At 40.9% G+C, this 18,462-nt stretch overlaps 1 protein-coding gene and 1 pseudogene across 1 annotated transcript; one reads left to right on the top strand and one right to left on the bottom strand.

The window, feature by feature from the left end:
• The first annotated feature begins 29 nt into the window (after positions 1-29).
• Positions 30-17,254, top strand: ACOX1 (acyl-CoA oxidase 1). The gene is made up of 14 exons (XM_016127591.2): positions 30-245; positions 507-666; positions 7,128-7,285; positions 9,139-9,246; positions 10,401-10,520; positions 10,670-10,785; positions 11,204-11,373; positions 12,323-12,485; positions 12,932-13,122; positions 13,387-13,569; positions 13,687-13,792; positions 13,942-14,085; positions 14,223-14,429; positions 15,043-17,254. The coding sequence occupies exons 1-14, from the start codon at positions 125-127 to the stop codon at positions 15,100-15,102; spliced, it is 2,007 nt and encodes a 668-aa protein (XP_015983077.1). The 5' UTR covers positions 30-124; the 3' UTR covers positions 15,103-17,254.
• LOC118604243 lies at positions 16,337-16,453 on the bottom strand (annotated as a pseudogene).
• Positions 17,255-18,462: the final 1,208 nt, after the last annotated feature.

Genomic DNA, 18,462 nt, shown 5'->3' with positions numbered 1-18,462 from the left:
GGCTGCGGCGGGTCACGCGAAGAGGCGGGCCGGGGCGGGCCGGGGCGGGGACTCGCGCGCCGGAGGGTGGCTCCTGGGACCCGTCCGGCACAGGAGCTTTGGACACCCGTCTTCTCGGCCTCCGATGGCGGTCACCGTGAACCAGGACCTGCGCAAGGAGCGGGCCGCCGCCAGCTTCACCCCGACTCTGCTCACGCACATTCTAGACGGCAGCGCGGTAAACACCCGGCGCCGCCGCGAGATCGGTGAGCGCCGCGGGCCTGGCCGCCTTCCATCCGCGAGCAGGGCTTGGGGCTCCCCCCATAAGGAGGCCGGGAGTGCTGTAGGCCGCAGACTCTGGCCTAGCCTTAGGGGAGCCGGGACCCTCACTTCCGGCGGCAGCGTGGGGCGGGATGGGGGAGTCCCCACCGGAGAGGGGGACCCGGTGGCCGTGACTCTGTAATTCAGAGAGGCGTAACCGAGCCCGAATTTCTGCCTTTCTCTTGACGCCCTTTAATTCCTTCCAGAGAGCCAGATTCTCAGAGACCCAGACTTCCAGCATGAAAACTTGAACTTCCTCACTCGCAGCGAGCGTTACGATGTGGCTGTCAAGAAGAGTGCCGACATGGTGAAAAAGATAAGGGACTTGGGCATCTCAGACCCTGATGAAATCATGTGGTTTAAAAAGTAGGTGTAGCTTACTGTAGATCGAGATTTTATCTGTGATGAAAGCCCAGACTTTAAATCTGCCATCTGTGGTGTGCTTTTTTCCATCGTGCTTGGCGTTTGAAGACTCAAACTGGCACATTTTCACGCCACTTTAAAGTTGTAGGTGTGGAAAACAATGTTTATGTTTGTATTTGAGACTTTTAAAGGGATGACATTTGTAGAATGATGATAATGAGTTGGAGATGCTGTAGTTTTCATCATGCTCAAGAATCTCCTACAGATACTTTTGGCCAGCCGGCTCAATTTTGAGTGATTTAAATTCAGAAATGCCTTTCCTCTTTTAAGGATGAAGACTGCTAAATTTAGAAGCTGAAATCAGGAGGATTTTTCAGCTGCAAGACCAAAGGTTCAAATGTTTTGGAGCAATAACATTGTATTTTTATAGTATTGCGTAGATTTTGAGTTTTGAATAATGGAAGATGTGAAATGAATGAAGAAGAATGTCAGTCAAACCTCAGAATGAATATAAAGTATATTAAGAAACCAGCATTGTTGAACCTGGTGGCAGTATTTAAATGGCTCTGGGGTGCTTATGAGACCTCATGAAAACATCCCTTGGTCCTAATGCTTGCTGGTGATTCATAACGACTCAAGTGAAGTCACAATGAAATAGGTCAGAGTCCTTTCTGTGGTTTAAAGATCAGTAGACAGTAGACACCAGCCAGTAGGAAGTATAAAGCAACAAACTTTAACACATGCTTTGACATCCTTTCAGTATCTTTAAGCTATGACAGGGATGTCAACTTATGTGAGAGAGGGGAATTGAAAATTAATCTTGGCAGTGACTGAGTGCCATCGAGTTGAAGCCTGTCATTGATTGTTATATCCATGTTTTTATGTACCACTCAGAAAATTAACTATGATGTCGCAGTAATTGTGAGATGCGTCGAATTTCTTAAATACTAAAATTGGGGCAGGGAGTCATGCTAGAATTGATGAAAAACTAATATTTCTCTTTCTGGGGATTTTGGAAATTTACTGGTCTCTTCTACATCCATTTCTCCTATCAAAATACACAACTCATTTGTGAGGATTTTTTGAACTTGACAATATTATTAAAATACTTTGAGGTTTCTCAGTTCCTTCATGGGAATAGGAGTGTCTTATTGCTGCCATTTTTAGCTCTTTAATTCCTACTTGTATTTCTCAGAAATTCTTGTAGACATATTTTCTCTTTTAGTAAGACGAGTGTAAGGAAGTGCTCTGATGTTCTTGGCTTTGAGAGAATGATTTCTTCACTCTACTCAGTTGGCTTTGGCTTACACTTCAGGGAGGCGGGTCTGTTTTGTGAAGTGCATCATTTCGCTCAGGTACCAAAGGAGTGAATTGCTGCTAATCCTAGTTACTTGGGAGCCAGCTCACCTCTTCTGTTCATGCTCCTCCATTCTATTTTCCTCCATGCAGTTTGATTAACGTCTGATGTGAGAATAAAAAAAACTCGTAGCACCTCAGGGTCAAAAAGCGTTTTTTGACGTTGGCTAGTCCAGGCGTTCCTTGGATGTTCGAGTTTGTCCCCACACGTTGGAAAGGTGATCTTCCACTCTAAAGATGGGTTGGAAATGTGGCACCGTGTCCCGTTGTGCTGGTGTCTGTCCAAGTCTTGGTTGGAAATTCTTGAGAGGGTTAATGCCTCAGCCACATCTCGTTGATGACTCTGCTTTGATTTTAATGGATTCGAATGGGGGCAGAGGTTTAGAGCAGTTAAGTGTCTTGCTCTTTCATTGCCCACTGGCAGGGTTATGAGGCGGTTTGAAATAAATTCATGATTCTCTTCACTTCTTTTTATACGTCTTTGCATGTCCACGGACTTTGCATTACCAATAGTCTTTGGTTAAATTGTTTCTAAAAGCTTGGCTATTTTCAAAAAGTTTTTTGTGTGGTCTCGTGAAATAGGTTTATTTTCATGCATGAGGCCATTGGCAGGTTTGACTGTCTGAATTTGAGCTGTCCAGTCTCATTCTTAATTGTATCACTTCTACTATGTAAATAAAAGTAAAAAAAGGGAAATAGGAAAGAATGCAGATATCAGGAAGGCTTCATTTTTGTGTTTAATCTGGTGCATTTTGATTTGTGAATTGGTTTACGAAAATGCTTTTTTTCATTAACCTCCGTGGGGCCTGCAGATTCTGATGGTGGTGTGGTGTCGTGAACACCTTGCCAAACACCCAAGACTCTAGCTTCGGGATGGCCAATCTTGAACCACCAAGCCTGAAGAAAGGTATCCTAGGAAAGGAAAATAACATTCATACAGTCTTCCTGTCTTGGAGGTGTGTGTGTGTGTGTGTGTGTGTGTGTGTGTGTGTGTGTGTGTCTTTGACTCTTTAAATTCTTTGGAATATTGGCCAACAATGATTATTCGAAGTGTTCTCCCAGAATTGGCTGTCACTCGGAGTTTGGGAGTCTTTTACCTCCGCGTTGCCACTGAGAAGCAAAGAGACAGAGTGTTGCTCAGGCGCATACCAGGACCCTCAGGAATCTTAAAATTCAGTCACCTGCAGAAAGTCTTGGGTCACCAGTTTTCTCTCTTCCTTCTAGAAAGTGTCTTCCCTCCTCTAAATATGCACCTCTAAATAGGCACACCAGTCCTGACACACATTTGGTCTGCGGATCTGTGATCCTTGATCAAAGGCAGAGCTCTGGCTGAGGAGGGCACCCTCTACCTGGGGTTCTTGCTCTGGAGGGACCATCGAGAACGTGTCTAGCATTAATCACCCTGACCAGACATTTCTCCAGGTCACAGAGCAGGTCCTATGTACAGTCTTCACATATATTTGATCAAGTTCCGCTTCCTTCCTAGGGATTCTTCTTGTGTGGTTTTTTCTATTATTGTTATTAATGTTAAGGAAAATAGAGCTTATGTAATACATAGTTAGCATCCTTAAAGATGGTGCAGTATCTTTGCATGTTCCATCACTAATACTCAAATATGAAATCATCTTCCTTGGAAACTTGAAAAATAGATAGTAAGCTTGATTTTGTAAGTCACTAATCTCTCTCCTATATCTTCACTACTCTGTCTCTCTGATGGTCCCCTGTCCTTTGTCCTGAGTGAGCGAGCCTCTTCCCTTTGGACTTCCCGTGAGACTTGCTGCCTAGAATTATTTGGACTATTCTAGTTTCCCCACTCTTATAAATAATAATATCAACTTCTTGACAAAAACTATGTTCTTTGGGGTTATGCCTTTAGAATATCTATCTCAGAAGTAAGTGAATGAACATGTTATAGCTTTTATTGGGTAAAGACTCTTCCTGAAACATAGAACCAGTTTACAATGTGTTTAGCAACTTATTAGCATACTTGTATCTCCATAGCCCCATCGGCATGGTTACTTCAATTTTGTTTTGCTATATTAATATATGTCTAAGACTTAAAGTTTTAATTTTCCAGTGCTAGTGAGCCTGGTGTTACTACATGTTTTGGCTTACTGTCTGCGTTTCCCGTGTATAAACTGGGCCTTTCTCCTTTGAAGATTGATTAAATGGATACTCATATTCATCTTATATAATTTTATTGTATCCTTCCAATATTTTTTTGGTTGCCTTCTGTGTTATTAAACATTTTGGCCTCGTGTACAATGTCTCATTCTCTGAGTAGGTATACATTTTCTTATATTTTCTTCCAGGTTTTTTGTTTGATTTATATTTAATGCTTTGACTTGTATGTGATAGAGTGAGGATGACTCGCATAGTGTTACGTTTATTAACTATTTGCTCTTTTTCCATTGTTATGTTCTTTCTGGTTCATCTTAGAGTTTTATAGTAGTTTCAATTTACTTCTAGAACCTTAAATATATTCTATTGATTTCTTTGTTGTTGTTTTTTTTTTTCCTAATATCCTAAACTCTGGCTCATTGTTACTTTGTAAGATATTTAAAAATCCAGTAGGATAAGCCTGCTATTGTTACCTTTCAAGATATACATGTTCTAGAGGAATTCTGATCTCATTTTGTCAAGTTCTTAAATATATTTTACACAAATTTAAAATCTGTTACATTAAACCCTTTTATTTTCTTGGGAAATATTAACTTTATTTAATCCCTTCAGCCAAGAATTAGCCATTTCTTATCTCTTATTCCTATTTTCTTTTATTCATCCTATTAGTATTTATATTTTTTCCTAATTAAATCTCCATTATCCTGAGCGTAAGTTGCTGAAATTTTAAATATTTTGTTCCTTTTGTAAACCTCTCTAGTGAGGTTTTTATTTGAATATTTCTCATCGATAAGAATGCAGTGATTTTTTTCCCCCTTATAACCTACTGCTTTTCTAAAATCATTTATTATTGATGACATTTTGTTAAATTCCTAGGATTCAAGTCATACTATTCACGGAAATGTTATTTTAATTTCTTCCTCTCATACTTATTAAACTAATCATTTTGTTCTCAGTATTAACTGCCAGCCTTTCCAGCCAAAAATCACACGAAGGAGAGACTGACAAAGCCTTTTGGTATTATAGTTTTAAAATAATTTACTCTAGCGCTTCTCTAAGTAAAATGTTGGTGCTTTGTAATTTTAAAATTATTTTAAAGTAATATGTTACCTTTGTCATGCACAGCAAACTTTTTACAACAGATACTTCATTGAAGACAAATAGTTGTCTAGGTTGCTTTCTCTCTGTAACATTTCTAAATTCCATCCACTTCTGAACAGTCTTAGACAGCGACGTTTTCCTCTTGAAAACATTTTTCAGCCTTAAAACAGTTTCTGTCCATAGTATTTTAACGCCTGCCCTGCTAAGCGCATTTTGGGGTAACCCTTGGTATTGGATATTAACCCATAATGTTCCATGAGGCGCACTGATGCAGACCTCCTCCCACGTGCCCCATCGGTGCTGCAGAGTGGCCCTTCCTTCATCAGGAACTGCTTTGGTTTCTAGTGATGCAAAACAGACTTTCAGCCTTAAAAGTGGCTGGTTCCAGGCCATAGTTTTCAGTCCTTGTTCAAAGAGTTTTCTCTTTTCAGGTCCTAAGCATACATTTATTTTTCTCCCTAAGAACCATTCTTTTAAAAAATGGGACAGTTGGTGTTTCTGTTTCTGAGTGAAACATTGTCATCCCATGGATGTATTTTTTTTTCCAAATTTCCACTAGTTTTTTAACTTTATGTTGAAATGATTATAGAGTCATAGCAGTCCTGTGGACCTTTCACCCGGTTTCCACTAGTGGTGACATCTTAGGGCTTGAGAGTAACTCTGGTTTGGGCACCTCTTTCTGGTGTCCTCATCATTGTCCTCAGCCCAGTAGCCCTAGGCTAGAAGATAAGATTAGGCAATAAGATTCCTGTCCTTGTTTTGCCATTGTCCTTTTGTCCCGAGAGCACTTAACTCATATCAGTGTTAATTTTTTTGTAAAATGAGGAAGTCAGTCACAACAACATTCTTTAATTTTTATGTGATTGGTTAGCTGAGAGCAAGGGCCATCCTATTGGAAGACTGAACCGGTCAGTCCTCGCCTGGAGGATAAGGTGCCCTGGGTATCTCCTCCCTCGCCTTTTATGCAACAAACCAAGAGATCTTTTTTTTCTTTTTTCTTTTCTTTTTTTTTTTTTTCAAACCGAGATATCTTAAAACTAAAATGTCGTTTAGGCTCATTTCTAAGCTAAAGAGAATAAGAAGAACAATGTAGAATCAATTAAATTTAGAAAACGATGACTTAGTACATTTAAAATGTACTAAGGTGTTTATTGTCATTAATGACAACTCCCATATAATTGTAGTAGAGAGTCTGTTGTGCATGAATCTGTTATTTGTAATTATGGTTTTTACGAGATATTGCATGTCTTTTATTTCTGTGATTTACAGATAAAGAGCACTGTCACTTTTTGTATTAAATTGTTTCTGCAGCATGTGGTTTGATGTTCACGATGAACCTGAATGAAATAACCAGTTAGGTGACAAATGTGGATCAATACTGAATGTTTTGTGGACAAACAAAAAATTCCAGCATCATCGAAACTGCGTCTAGGAAAAACTTTCCTCTGGGAGAACTAGTATATTTGGTCTCAACTTCTCATCAGAGTAAATCGTTGTCCAACTTCAAGTCGTCATTGCAGACAGCCTCTGCAAGGGTTTCATGCCCCTTGATTTGTTAGCAGGGCTGGAATCCTGCCTCGCTCACGTGGTTTTGTCCTGCACGAGCTTGGCAATCGGCAGCCAGTCCTGCCCAACCAAATGATTTTAAAGACGAGTAGTAAAAGAAAATACTTGTCACCAACTTAAGAAAAATGGAAATTGCCAAGTTATAAACTAGTACAGAAAGAGGCAGTGCTCCCATCTGCTGTAAACCCTGCCCAACTTACTCATGTTTATGGAAGTTTTTTTTTTTTTCCTCCTTCCCCTGCTTTATGTGTTCTCATTGCTGATTCGTTCACACCTGATCACTCTTCTCTCAAATGCCCACCCTTGGCATCCCTTTGAAGCTTTGCGAACCAAGGGCCTTCGCCTCTGGATCTTCACTTGGGCATGTTCCTACCCACCTTGCTTCAGCAGGCCACTGCAGAGCAGCAGGAGCGCTTCTTCACACCCGCCTGGAACTTGGAGATCATTGGCAGTTATGCCCAGACAGAGATGGGCCATGGTATGGAGCGTTCAGTCTACCTTCTGGGTCGGGCAGGGCTGTGCGAGCTTGGCTCGGGCGGAGTGCCCAGCACGGGTTAGCGAAGGCATATGTGCGGACTCCGTGCACACGGTTGAAATGTGATCGTTATGCAGACACCAGGCTTTTCACACGGACACATCTTGGCAAAGACATTGCTTTGGTCAGCGGAAATTAAAAGTTAGGTTATCACAGAGGTAGGCTGACTTTTTTTTTTTTTTTCATGGTTCTCCAGAAGTTCAAGAATTACACACATCAGGCCTTATTTACTAAGTGGGTTGTCAAATTCACTGGAGTGGTGTAGAATTTGGGTATAGAATCTGAACCTATCTTTCTTTGTTACAGTCTGATTATTCTTACTGACACGTTCACAAACTCACGCAGATTCCAGAAGAAATGCAGAATGATTTTATGTGTGCTCCTTGACTTCCTGAGGGGACATGAGTGGCTTACATAAACAAAATGTGCAGCATTTTGTGCCTCTAAGTTATGTGTGCCTCAGTTCGGTGAATTCAGTAAAGTTCCGAAGGTGACTCAGTCAGAGTTTAGAAAAAATAGAACAAGCTATACTTTCGGGCACTTGGTTCCACACTCTATATGCGCCATTCATTCACTTCTGGCTTCTCTTCTACTCAGAGATTTCAGAACCTGGTCAGGTGTGTGTTTGCCATTCGCTCCTTATTTCTGTGCAACTTCATCTTCGTTTTATAGTTGCTTTGGCTTTCAGCTGTGGCACTGAACAGTGTTTTTTAGGATCTTCAGAGGACTCAAAGTAGGATACCGTTTGGTTCAATTGTGCATTTGAAAACATTCTGTCATTATCTGTTCTGTTCATGGTTACCTCATTTTCTAAAACAGCTTCTTTGGAGAAAGGAGTCTAAGCGTCTGTGTCTAGTTCCTTGGTTCCCACTGAGGAAGCTTGTGGATCACACGTACACTGGCCATGTCCATTGTTCAGCCTGGAAGTTTCTGAACGTTGCAGAGCGTTGAGTATTTAATGAGATCTAGCGTTATCAAAGCAGCTGGGTAAAAGTTCTCAGCGTTGGCTCTAGGATAACATTGAGAGTGTCAGAACATTTTTCTATAACTCTTTTCAAAGAATTTTGGCACATTTGTATTAGGATTTAAAACACAAGTCCCCATCCCGCTCCAGTAAACATGAAACTGGGAACTCTTCCTGTCACACGAGTGTGCCAGCCAGGACAAAGTCAAGGCCTGGCTTTGGAGATCTGCAGAACACGTTCGGACCTTGTTATCGGACTTTTAGGAAACCGAAAAAGTCACTGTTCTAGGTCTTTTTCTCATAATGGTTATACCTCTTTAAGTTCTTGTTCTGTGCGTAAGCAATCATTCAGAAATAAATTCTCAGTTTACAGGAACTTTAACTAGAGTTGCTTCCTGTCACATGTTACCCTATTCTCCGTGGTCGGTTTGGTAGACATGATACCTATGAGTTGAAATTGGCATTCTCACAATTTGGAGTTGTGTTTCAAGGGCAGTTGACGTCCCTGTGAAATTCAGAACCTAGGATCTTAGGAAACTATAATTCTAAGCTGCCTTTACATTTTCTTTGGTTTATCTAAATAACTTATATTTCCACTGCTGTAAAGGTACACTAAACCAAGTATAGACATGGAACATGCTCGACATTTATATTTTCAATTTATGGGAACTATCCAGTTTGCCTATAGGAAATTACATATGTTGGTTCGTAGCTCAGCTACACATGTTTTGTTGTCGTTAGATTTTACTGTTCTCCAAGATATTAGAGCTTAACGGACTGGGCGGGAGATTTCACCACGTGCCGATGAAGTAACGGTAACTGATTTCCTTAGGAACTCATCTTCGAGGCTTGGAAACCACAGCCACTTATGACCCCGAAACCCAGGAGTTTGTTCTCAATAGTCCTACTGTGACCTCCATCAAGTGGTGGCCTGGTGGGCGTAAGTGAACTTTGAACCGTCGTTGGATGTTTTCAAGATTTATCATAAGATTGTTTCGAATGTAGAGCTTATGTGAGAATGTAATTTCGAAATAGAGAAAAAATTCTTAAGGCTTAAACGTGTTACAGATATTTATACATTTTACAAAGCATAGAAAGGACAGCTGTTTTGTACTCTTCTTGGTTTTTCATCTGAATGTTTCCATGTATTAGCTTTGTTTCCACAGTTGTCATTTAAAATAACTTCGTATTCCCTGTTTCATTAGTCATTTCTGTATTGAAAAGCATTGGACTTATTTTCGAACCTTTATTATAAATAGGCTTTAACCTGAAACTTATTTAATATCACCTTCTGTTCCGAGTCATTGCCCTAGGATATGTTTTTCATATAGCATTAGTGGTTGAAGAATTTTCTCATTCATATTATATATTTTAATATGTGACACTACATTTTCGTGAGAAAAAAACTGTCACGCAAAAGAAGGTATGTACTTCTGGATGTACTAACCAAAAATGTCTTAAAGCAGCTCCCTCCTGTAGAACTTTCTGCAGTGATGGAAATGTTCTTTATCTTTGCGGTTCTGTAGAGTAGCTACAAGCCACATATACCTATTGAGCCCTTGAAATGTAGCTAGTTGACTGGGAAACTGAATCTTTTATTCAATTATAATTATTTAAATGTAAATAGCCACACGTGGCTAGTGGCTAGTGTTTTGGAAAGCACAGTCTTAAGGAAGAAAAAGGAAGTAATTTAAATGAATATTTTTATTGTTATCCTAAATTTTCTTTATGTAAATGAGTGGAAAGTAAAACTCTCTTTTAAAATGAATTACTATCAAATCAACATATTGTACACCTTAAACTGATGCAGTATTATGTGTCAATTATATCTCAATAAAAAGTTCTTATATATAAAAAATAAAATGGACAATTGCTTTGCCAGAATTCAGTAAATTGTAATAACTATGGGCTTAAGTAGATTTCCTCCTGAAAACTGTGCGGCACTCATAGGAAAAGCTGCTGGGCACAGCTGGCCAGTTTATCGATAGAGTGTAGCGTTCCATTTGACATAGGCTTCCCCCCCTTTTTCCTTCTGTCCTTTGAAAACGTAAGCGTGATTGCTCACTCCCTCTCTTGTTCTGTTGGATGTCACAGTTGGGAAGACTTCGAATTATGCGATAGTAGTTGCCCAGCTCTACACTAAGGGGAAGTGCTATGGATTACACACCTTCATTGTACCTATTCGTGAGATCGGAACCCACAAGCCTTTTCCAGGTTAGAATTATTCATCTGCTGTTGAGATGGAAACTTAAACTGAGCACTTTTTTTTCTGTAAAAAGTATAATACACATGTAAAGAGGAGTGGGGGAAGCCAGGGGTTCCAGAGCGTAAGCATCTGGTGACTCTCCTTTCATCTGTGGTAGGTATTACCGTTGGTGACATTGGCCCCAAATTTGGCTATGAGGAGATGGATAATGGCTACCTGAGGATGAACAATTATCGTATTCCCAGAGAAAACATGCTGATGAAGTACGCCCAGGTACATTTAGACAGAAAACAGGAGCAGAAGTGTCAAATGTGGGGGTCACAGTGGCTTTCGATAACCACAGGGTTAGATGGTGATAACACAGTTTTATTTCCGATGCTGCTTTTATTAGGACAGTAAAATCAAAAGCCATTGGCAGGTATAAAGAGCATATTCTGGTTTGCTAAACCAATGGCTCTCAAACTTTAAGATGCATTAGAGTCACCTGGAGGGCTGGCTAAAACCCAGATTACTTGGCCTCTAGAGTTTCTGATTTAATAATAGGTCAGGGTGGGGACAGATAACTATATTTCAAACGAGTTCCCAAGCGATGCCGATGCTACCGTTATGGGGATCGCATTTGAGAACCACTGGCCTAAACTGCCTCTTGGGTTTAACAGAAGAAAGCATCAGTCCCATGTTCCTTCTCCAGGTGAAGCCCGATGGCACGTACGTGAAACCCGTGAGTAACAAGCTGACCTACGGGACCATGGTGTTTATCAGGTCCGTCCTTGTGGGAGAAGCCGGTCAATACCTCGCGAAGGCGTGCACCATTGCCATCCGATACAGCGCCGTGAGGCACCAGTCTGAAATCAAGCCAGGGTAAGGGCGGAGTTGGAGATATGCTCGTCCCGAAGACCTGGCTTTGAGCCTGTTCAAATGTCAGAATTCCCTGATGCGATCCAGAGAAGAAGCAGTGGCTAAAAAATTAACTACGATGCCGGTGTACTGGGTCTGGTACTCAGAACCTAGACTTCGTTTTCTTAGTAGAAAGATGAGACTACCATCTTCTTATTATCTTTAACCTTCTAAGGTAAACAGTACTCGTTACTTGAGCTCTAGGAAATGTTCAATACGGCGAAGGCAATGTGAAAATTCTAATTGCTACTAGCAGCTACAAATTGGATATGGTGAAAGCGACAGCGAACTTGATTCCCTGTAGTGTTCGTGCCCACGCTTTATTCCTACTTCCACCGTTCCTTGGGCGAGACTCCCTGATAACCTTTTTACCCTTAGAGAAGGAGTAAAGAAATTGCTAAGAGCAGACCGCCTCAGACTTTAACTGTTTGACTATATGTTAGGTCGTCTCCAAAATTGTCAAAATATAGTTCGTTCAGCTGTCCCGCGAGTTAGAGCTCTTTAATACTGCCTTCCTCCAGTGAAGTTAACTAACTTTGACTTTGTGTGTTGTCATAAGATGTAGTTTCCTTAGTCATACTGGAAAGACTAAGAAAGATAGGAACTTCACAACTAGAAAATTTTTCTGTCTACCTAAGGCAGCTTAATAAGATGGTTGAGAGCACATATATCCTATAGCCAAATTGCCTCAGTTGTAATTGAGGATCTGCCACCTGTTAGCTGTGTGACTGCAGGCCAGTGCTTAACCTCTCATTTTTTTCATCTGTGAAACAGAGATAATAAGTGTTAACCTCACAGGGCCTTTATGAGGGTTAAGTAAGTGAATATAGCAAAATGCTTAGACTAGAACCTGTCACACAGTGAGTTCTTTATAAGTGTTTCATTTGTTTTTTTCTTTTTCCATATACGTTAGTGAACCAGAACCACAGATTTTGGATTTTCAGACCCAACAATATAAACTCTTTCCACTCCTGGCCACTGCCTATGCCTTCTACTTTGTGGGCGCATACATTAAGGAGACCTATCATCGGATTAATGAGGGCATTGACCAAGGGGACCTGAGTGAGCTGCCCGAGGTATGTGTGTTTAATCTCATTCACTGGTGGGCACTTTTCTCTTTCATATTTGCCTGTTGAATAATGTCCAGAGAAAACCACACTTTGGGATTTCTCGAAGAGTCCATGTGTCTCAAAAGATAGAGACATTTCCCTGATCGTAAGTGGAGTAGATATGCAGATGCGTGGGTTTTTTCTTTAAGTTTCAGAAGTGCTGTAGCAGTGTGGTCATTTGTTAATCAAAGCAACATGAGTGGTGACTCCCTGCTGGGTGGAACGGTTCAGAGGAAGCGTGGCAGTGTTACTGATTCAGGCCAGTCAAGTGACCACCCTGCTTCAGTCGCATGCGTGGCAGGTGGTTTCGAAAGTGACTAGTGTACCGGTGGACGAGGATGCGCACTTTGTCATCGGAAGTCGGCCTGTCGGCGCCACGGATGTCCTGATGGCCCGTGCTGTTTCCCCTTCAGCTCCACGCGCTCACCGCCGGGCTGAAGGCGTACACCACCTGGACGGCCAGCAGTGGTATTGAAGTTTGTCGGATGGCTTGTGGCGGCCACGGCTATTCTCATAGCAGCGGTATCCCCAATATTTACGTCACTTTTACCCCAGCCTGCACCTTTGAGGGAGAAAACAGTGTCATGATGCTGCAGACGGCCAGGTGAGAATCTTAAATCGTGATTACCCTGATCTGCTAATAAGAGTCTGCATCCTTTTCATCAGTTCCCGTTGCCGTGTTTTCACGTTATATTTGTTCCCGAAAGGCAGCATTTTGCCTTCTGTCCCAACCCACTGTTTTTATCTCGGCGTCAGACTAGTAAGTATGAATCACCTGTCACATAGCTTAAAGTCCTTTCAGGGGTTCATTTATTTCTGTCTCACAAGAAGCACGGTGTCTAAAAGCTCGCATGCTGATGATTTTCAGGTTCCTGATGAAAAGCTATGACCAGGTGTGCTCAGGAAAGCTGCTATGCGGCCTGGTGTCCTACTTGAACGACCTGCCCAGGCAGCGCATCCAGCCACAGCAGGTGGCGGCGGCCTGGCCGACTGTGCTGGATGTCAGCAGCCCCGACGATCTGACGGAAGCTTATAAACTCCGAGCAGCCAGGTGAGCTGGCCCCTTAAGGGCGAGGACAGGCAGCCGTGGGGGCCTCGGGGGAGAAGGAAGGAGTGGGCGCTGAGGCTCGTTTCCTTCGAGCCTCAGTTTTCCTTCATCTCTGAACAGACTAGTAGAAATTGCTGCAAAAGCCCTTCAGGCTGAAATGATTCACAGAAAGAGCAAGGAGGTCGCTTGGAACCTCACTTCCATCGACCTCGTTCGAGCAAGCGAGGTCAGTGACAGTTCGCCCCCCTCCCCCGACCCACACCCTTCGGTCCACCGCGTCCCCGCAGTGTCGTAGTGCAGAGACCCTCATCGCTGTCCTTGCAGGCCGAGCCTTTTTCAAAGGTTCTCACGTCGCGGTGTTTTCCTCTTACGCAGGCGCATTGCCACTATGTGATAGTTAAGCTCTTTTCAGAAAAACTCTCCACAATTCAAGATAAATCCATCCAAGCTGTCTTGAGGAATTTATGTCTCTTATATTCTCTGTACGGAATCAGTCAGAAGGCAGGGGATTTTCTTCAGGTCAGTGTTTTCGAAGTTTAAGTTTTTCGTTTGTTTTGTTTGTTTTGTGGTCCGCTTTATAGCTGCGCATGCATGTATATATGTGTGTAAGTATCAGTGTATATATATATGTCATTTGCTTGTTTTGTTTCACTCAGGAGAGCATTCTGACAGACTCTCAAATTGTCCAAGTACACCAGCGTATCAAGGAGTTACTGATGGTCATTCGTCCGGATGCTGTTGCTTTGGTTGATGCGTTTGATTTTCAGGATGTATCACTGGGCTCGGTACTTGGCTGCTATGACGGGAATGTGTATGAGAACTTGTTTGAGTGGGCCAAGAAATCCCCACTGAACAAAAATGAGGTAAAAAAAAATAACAGGGTCTTTTTACCTTTTGAAATTTTTCATTTAAATATTAAGGCCAGAAAAAGCTCTAAGAGTGGTCTCTCTGTGAAAACTTTGAAAGTTCACATGGCCACTTCAGACAGTCACTATTTGAGCAACAGGTTCATAAGGGAACTGAGTCATTCCTGTAAGATCCAGGGTTTTAATTTCCTTGACTATTTAATAACTAATTGAAAAATTTCAAACATATACAGAAATAGAATACTATAATGCTTCTCTACGTCTGTCTACTTATTGCCAGCTGGTTTCATCTGAAACCTCCCACCTCTCCATCTTGAAGATTATTTTGAAACAAATCCAAGATATCAGATAATTTTATCCATAGATGTTTCAATATGTATCTTTAAAAGATAAGGACTCTCTAAAAACAACCGTAATACCGTTCTCCCACCTAAACAAATTAGCAATAATTCTTTAATATCATCAGCTACCTAGTGTCCAGATTTCCCCAATTGGCTCATTTCTTTTGGATCACGATCCAAATGAGGTCCAGCTAATTTTTGATGAAAAGTATGCTCTTTTACATTGCAAGCTCCTTATCAGTAATTTCTTCTCTCTCCTCTCCTTACAGGTCCATACATCTTTCTACAAGTACCTGAAGCCTTTGCAGTCCACGCAGTCCAAACTCTGAATGTCATGACGAGTTTATTCTGCCCCAGGAAGCAGCTGTACTCTGCTGCTCCCCTCGTACCTGTCACACAAATCTGCGTGGAATCTTTATCGAATTCGGAGAGCTATGGAACAAATGATAAATTGACCCCTTTCCTATCTATAAATGAAGAAAAAAATGAACAGCTTACAGAAATTAAAGGAAAAAACATGTTTTTAAGTGCAATTAATACTGAAAGAGACCTGTTAAGCATTCAGAAAAAGCTTTAAGAAATGCACTCTGACTTTTGTATGTAAAGCTGTTGATCCCAGGAGGCCATAACTTTCGATAATTAGTAAAACTTAACTACTAAGTAGTTAATTATTTTCACATTTTCATTGCGAATCACTGCACATAGGTCTTTTTAAGCAAAGGCAGTTTTAAAAGGGTACAACCCTCCCAAGCTTTCCTGCTGAGTGTTCATGTCACTACTGTCATGGGCCCTGGCTTAAAAGTAGGACCTGAGGCTGGACTGGGGGAGAGAAACTTTAGTGTGAGTTTGTACTTAATTCATTTTCTGCCTGCTTGCCCTTGGTTGCTGACATAGTGTTTCTTTTTGTTCATAGTAGCATTTTTCCAACACAAGGATTGCTTCAGCACAGGGCTACTACAAGATCATTGTCCTATGTGACTGGGAATTAATCTTCCACTCGAAGGATCCCAAAGTTGTCACTGTAGAAACGCTGCAACTCCCTGTGTCCCCAACTTCTAGTGGAGGGGTAGGTAGCAAAGTTATCTCTACATAGGACTTCTGGCAGCTAATGAGGCTCAGTCAGTGGTGTTTGATCTCCCTCCATCCCTGTCCCCCAACCTCTCCTGAAAGAGATGCTGGAGAAGAGAGTCACAGTTCCCTCCTAGTAGATATGTGTAGGGAAAGCTCTGTTATGGTTACAGTAACATTGGGTATCGTGGTAACTGGCAGATTTCATAAATCGTTATGTTGGCATAAACTGTTAAAATGCTTGGAGATTACAGTACTCTTGCTAGAAAAATAAAATATTTCAGGTTACCTCTTACACCCAGGGGTAGCACAGGAAAATCCTTTGACAAACCATGTGTTCTGATTTTGGGATCAGAAAATATAATCTTTGAAAGATAAAGGATAAATGGGACTTCCATAGGATCTCTTTCTTTCATTTAGGTGAGGCAGCACCTTTGGTTGACCTCACATTGCAAGGACCTTGTCAGCTTACAATCCCTTATTTTTTATTTTTTATGCCTACAGCACCTAGTCTTCCTCGTTGGTCTCATCCAAGTACTAACCAGGCCTGACCCTGCTTAGCTTCTGAGATCAGATGGGATCGGGCTAGTTCAGGGTGGTGTCGCCATAGACATAGGATCAATTATTTATCTGGCTTCATTTTCAGTCTGTTTCTAGGAGCTTTATCTGAATTGTCCTTTCAACTGAAATCTAATTTACACAATCATTGTTTATTTAAAGAGTAAACGTGTACCTCTTACTGAATTTTGTTTAAAAAAAAAATCAGTGTAAAACAACATATCACTTGATTTTTTTAAACTATTAACTGTATTTGTGACATCTGCCTCAAACCAGTTCTAGAATCAGTCTTGAGAATGTAGTATAATTCAGTGGAAATGTAATTCCTGTCTGAGGACCTGACAACAAATCTATCCCAGTAGAACCGGTAATATGAAAATTTTAGGCCCAACAGAAATACTAGCTGTTGACACAAGCCTTAATCTTTCCACTAGGAGAATGAATTGATAATTGTGTTAAGACTGAAGTAGAAAGCACTGTGTGTTAATCTCGTTTGGGTGTACTTTGACAGTAGTCCAGATTCCGGGAACTAACAAAGTAATTACTTATATTGACCTGTTAAGTGTAGAATTGTTTCAAAATTAGTTGTTAAATACCTTATTCACAGATGAATATCTGTAATCAGGATCTAAGGGTGTTTGAAATGACACCCACTTGGTCTAGCTGCATAAATCTGGGTGGGATCTTAGAAGGTTTGAACAGGTATAGACACTAAGAGCTATCTTCAGTTCAGCATCTTGAGTTTTATTTAAAAACGAAATCTGATACTATTTGATAGTATTTTTATTAACATTGGACTGTATTGTCTTGAACTTCATTCACTGTGATCAAAGAATAAAGATAGTAAAAACCTCACCAGTTGTACTGTCAAGACCAAAAGAGTGTACCTCATAATTAAACATAAGTTCAAATTATGAAGAATTTTAAGATAGCGGTTTAGGAAGGAGTGAGACGTGCCTGCTTGAGCAGATAGTGCTAAAATCCGCCAGAATTATAATTGTCGCAGTAGCTGTGAGTGCTCAGATTTTTTTGTTGACTGCTAAAAAGCAAACAGCAGATCCAGTTTGCTGTGCCTGAGAATCTAAGCTTTGGCATAGAGAAGTTTGGTTCCAGTGGGTTCTTTTGTGAGCCATTTTCAGAGGGTACAAAGATAAATTTCAGCCTAGTCACTGAGGTTTATATATGTCAGTGTTCGAAGGTTAGTGACCTCAAAACAGTTTGTCCCAAATCCTTCGGGGCCCTTCGTGTTCTTGTCTTTAGAACCTGAGGCTGATAAAGTATCAGTTTATCTGCAGAACATTCACTTAACTGAAACATTAACTATGTTCACAAACTCACTGCTAATTTCAGATTACATACCTAGAGGCATTTTCTAGTTCCTTAAATTCACATGTTGGATCTTAATTCTTGGTTTTCTTCACTGCAAGGTTTCAGCTGGAGAGGTATAACTTCAAATTCATGATCCTAGAGTTCCCTGGGGAATGGAAATTCTTTAGATGACTGCTGCTCGGGCCCATCTCCCCCTTTTTGAGCTCTTCCCATTCATCTTATTAGGACAAGTATAGATCCAGATGGTCTGTAACACCTGCTAAATCTTTACGTATATGGAAGGTATACCCGAGATTATAGGTTGTCTTCAAGTAATAGTTCCTACTGCAGCTGGAGAGAAATTGATTATTTCTCTGCAGGAAATTGATTCTATCCAAAACCGAGTCTTTTATTCATTCTCCTGACTCTGATAAAGGTGTTGATCATTTTCATGGAATGTGGAAGTCATTTCAGCTAATTAAATATTTACTACTCCATTCTTGGACAAATAGACCAAGTCATGTAAATGACTAAAATGATTTTCATTTTTAAATGTTAGTGGGGTTTTGCTTTTAGCTGTCCACACTTAACTAAAATTCAGTAACTATTCCTGTGGTCCAGGATAGTAAACAAATATATGAGAAAATTTTGGAGTTATCAGATGTGAGCTGTTGCAGACCTGCAAATTCCTAGATTACAAAGGGATTTTGTTTTATTTTGCCTTAAATTTAAGTGGGCCATTCATTATTTCAGGA

Source organism: Rousettus aegyptiacus, unplaced genomic scaffold (assembly GCF_014176215.1).
Source record: "Rousettus aegyptiacus isolate mRouAeg1 unplaced genomic scaffold, mRouAeg1.p scaffold_m13_p_6, whole genome shotgun sequence".
In the NCBI taxonomy this organism is placed as follows: Eukaryota; Metazoa; Chordata; class Mammalia; order Chiroptera; family Pteropodidae; genus Rousettus; species Rousettus aegyptiacus.
The sequence above is the reverse complement of the archived record's forward strand: the minus strand, read 5'-3'. Positions and strand labels throughout refer to the sequence as shown.

Excerpts from the sequence above, each read along its gene's own strand:
- ACOX1 (XM_016127591.2), top strand. The coding sequence starts at position 125 with ATGGCGGTCACCGTGAACCAGGACCTGCGCAAGGAGCGGGCCGCCGCC. Across the intron at positions 7,286-9,138 it reads CCAGACAGAGATGGGCCATG|GAACTCATCTTCGAGGCTTG; the intron begins GTATGGAGCGTT and ends TGATTTCCTTAG. Across the intron at positions 14,430-15,042 it reads CCCCACTGAACAAAAATGAG|GTCCATACATCTTTCTACAA; the intron begins GTAAAAAAAAAT and ends CTCTCCTTACAG.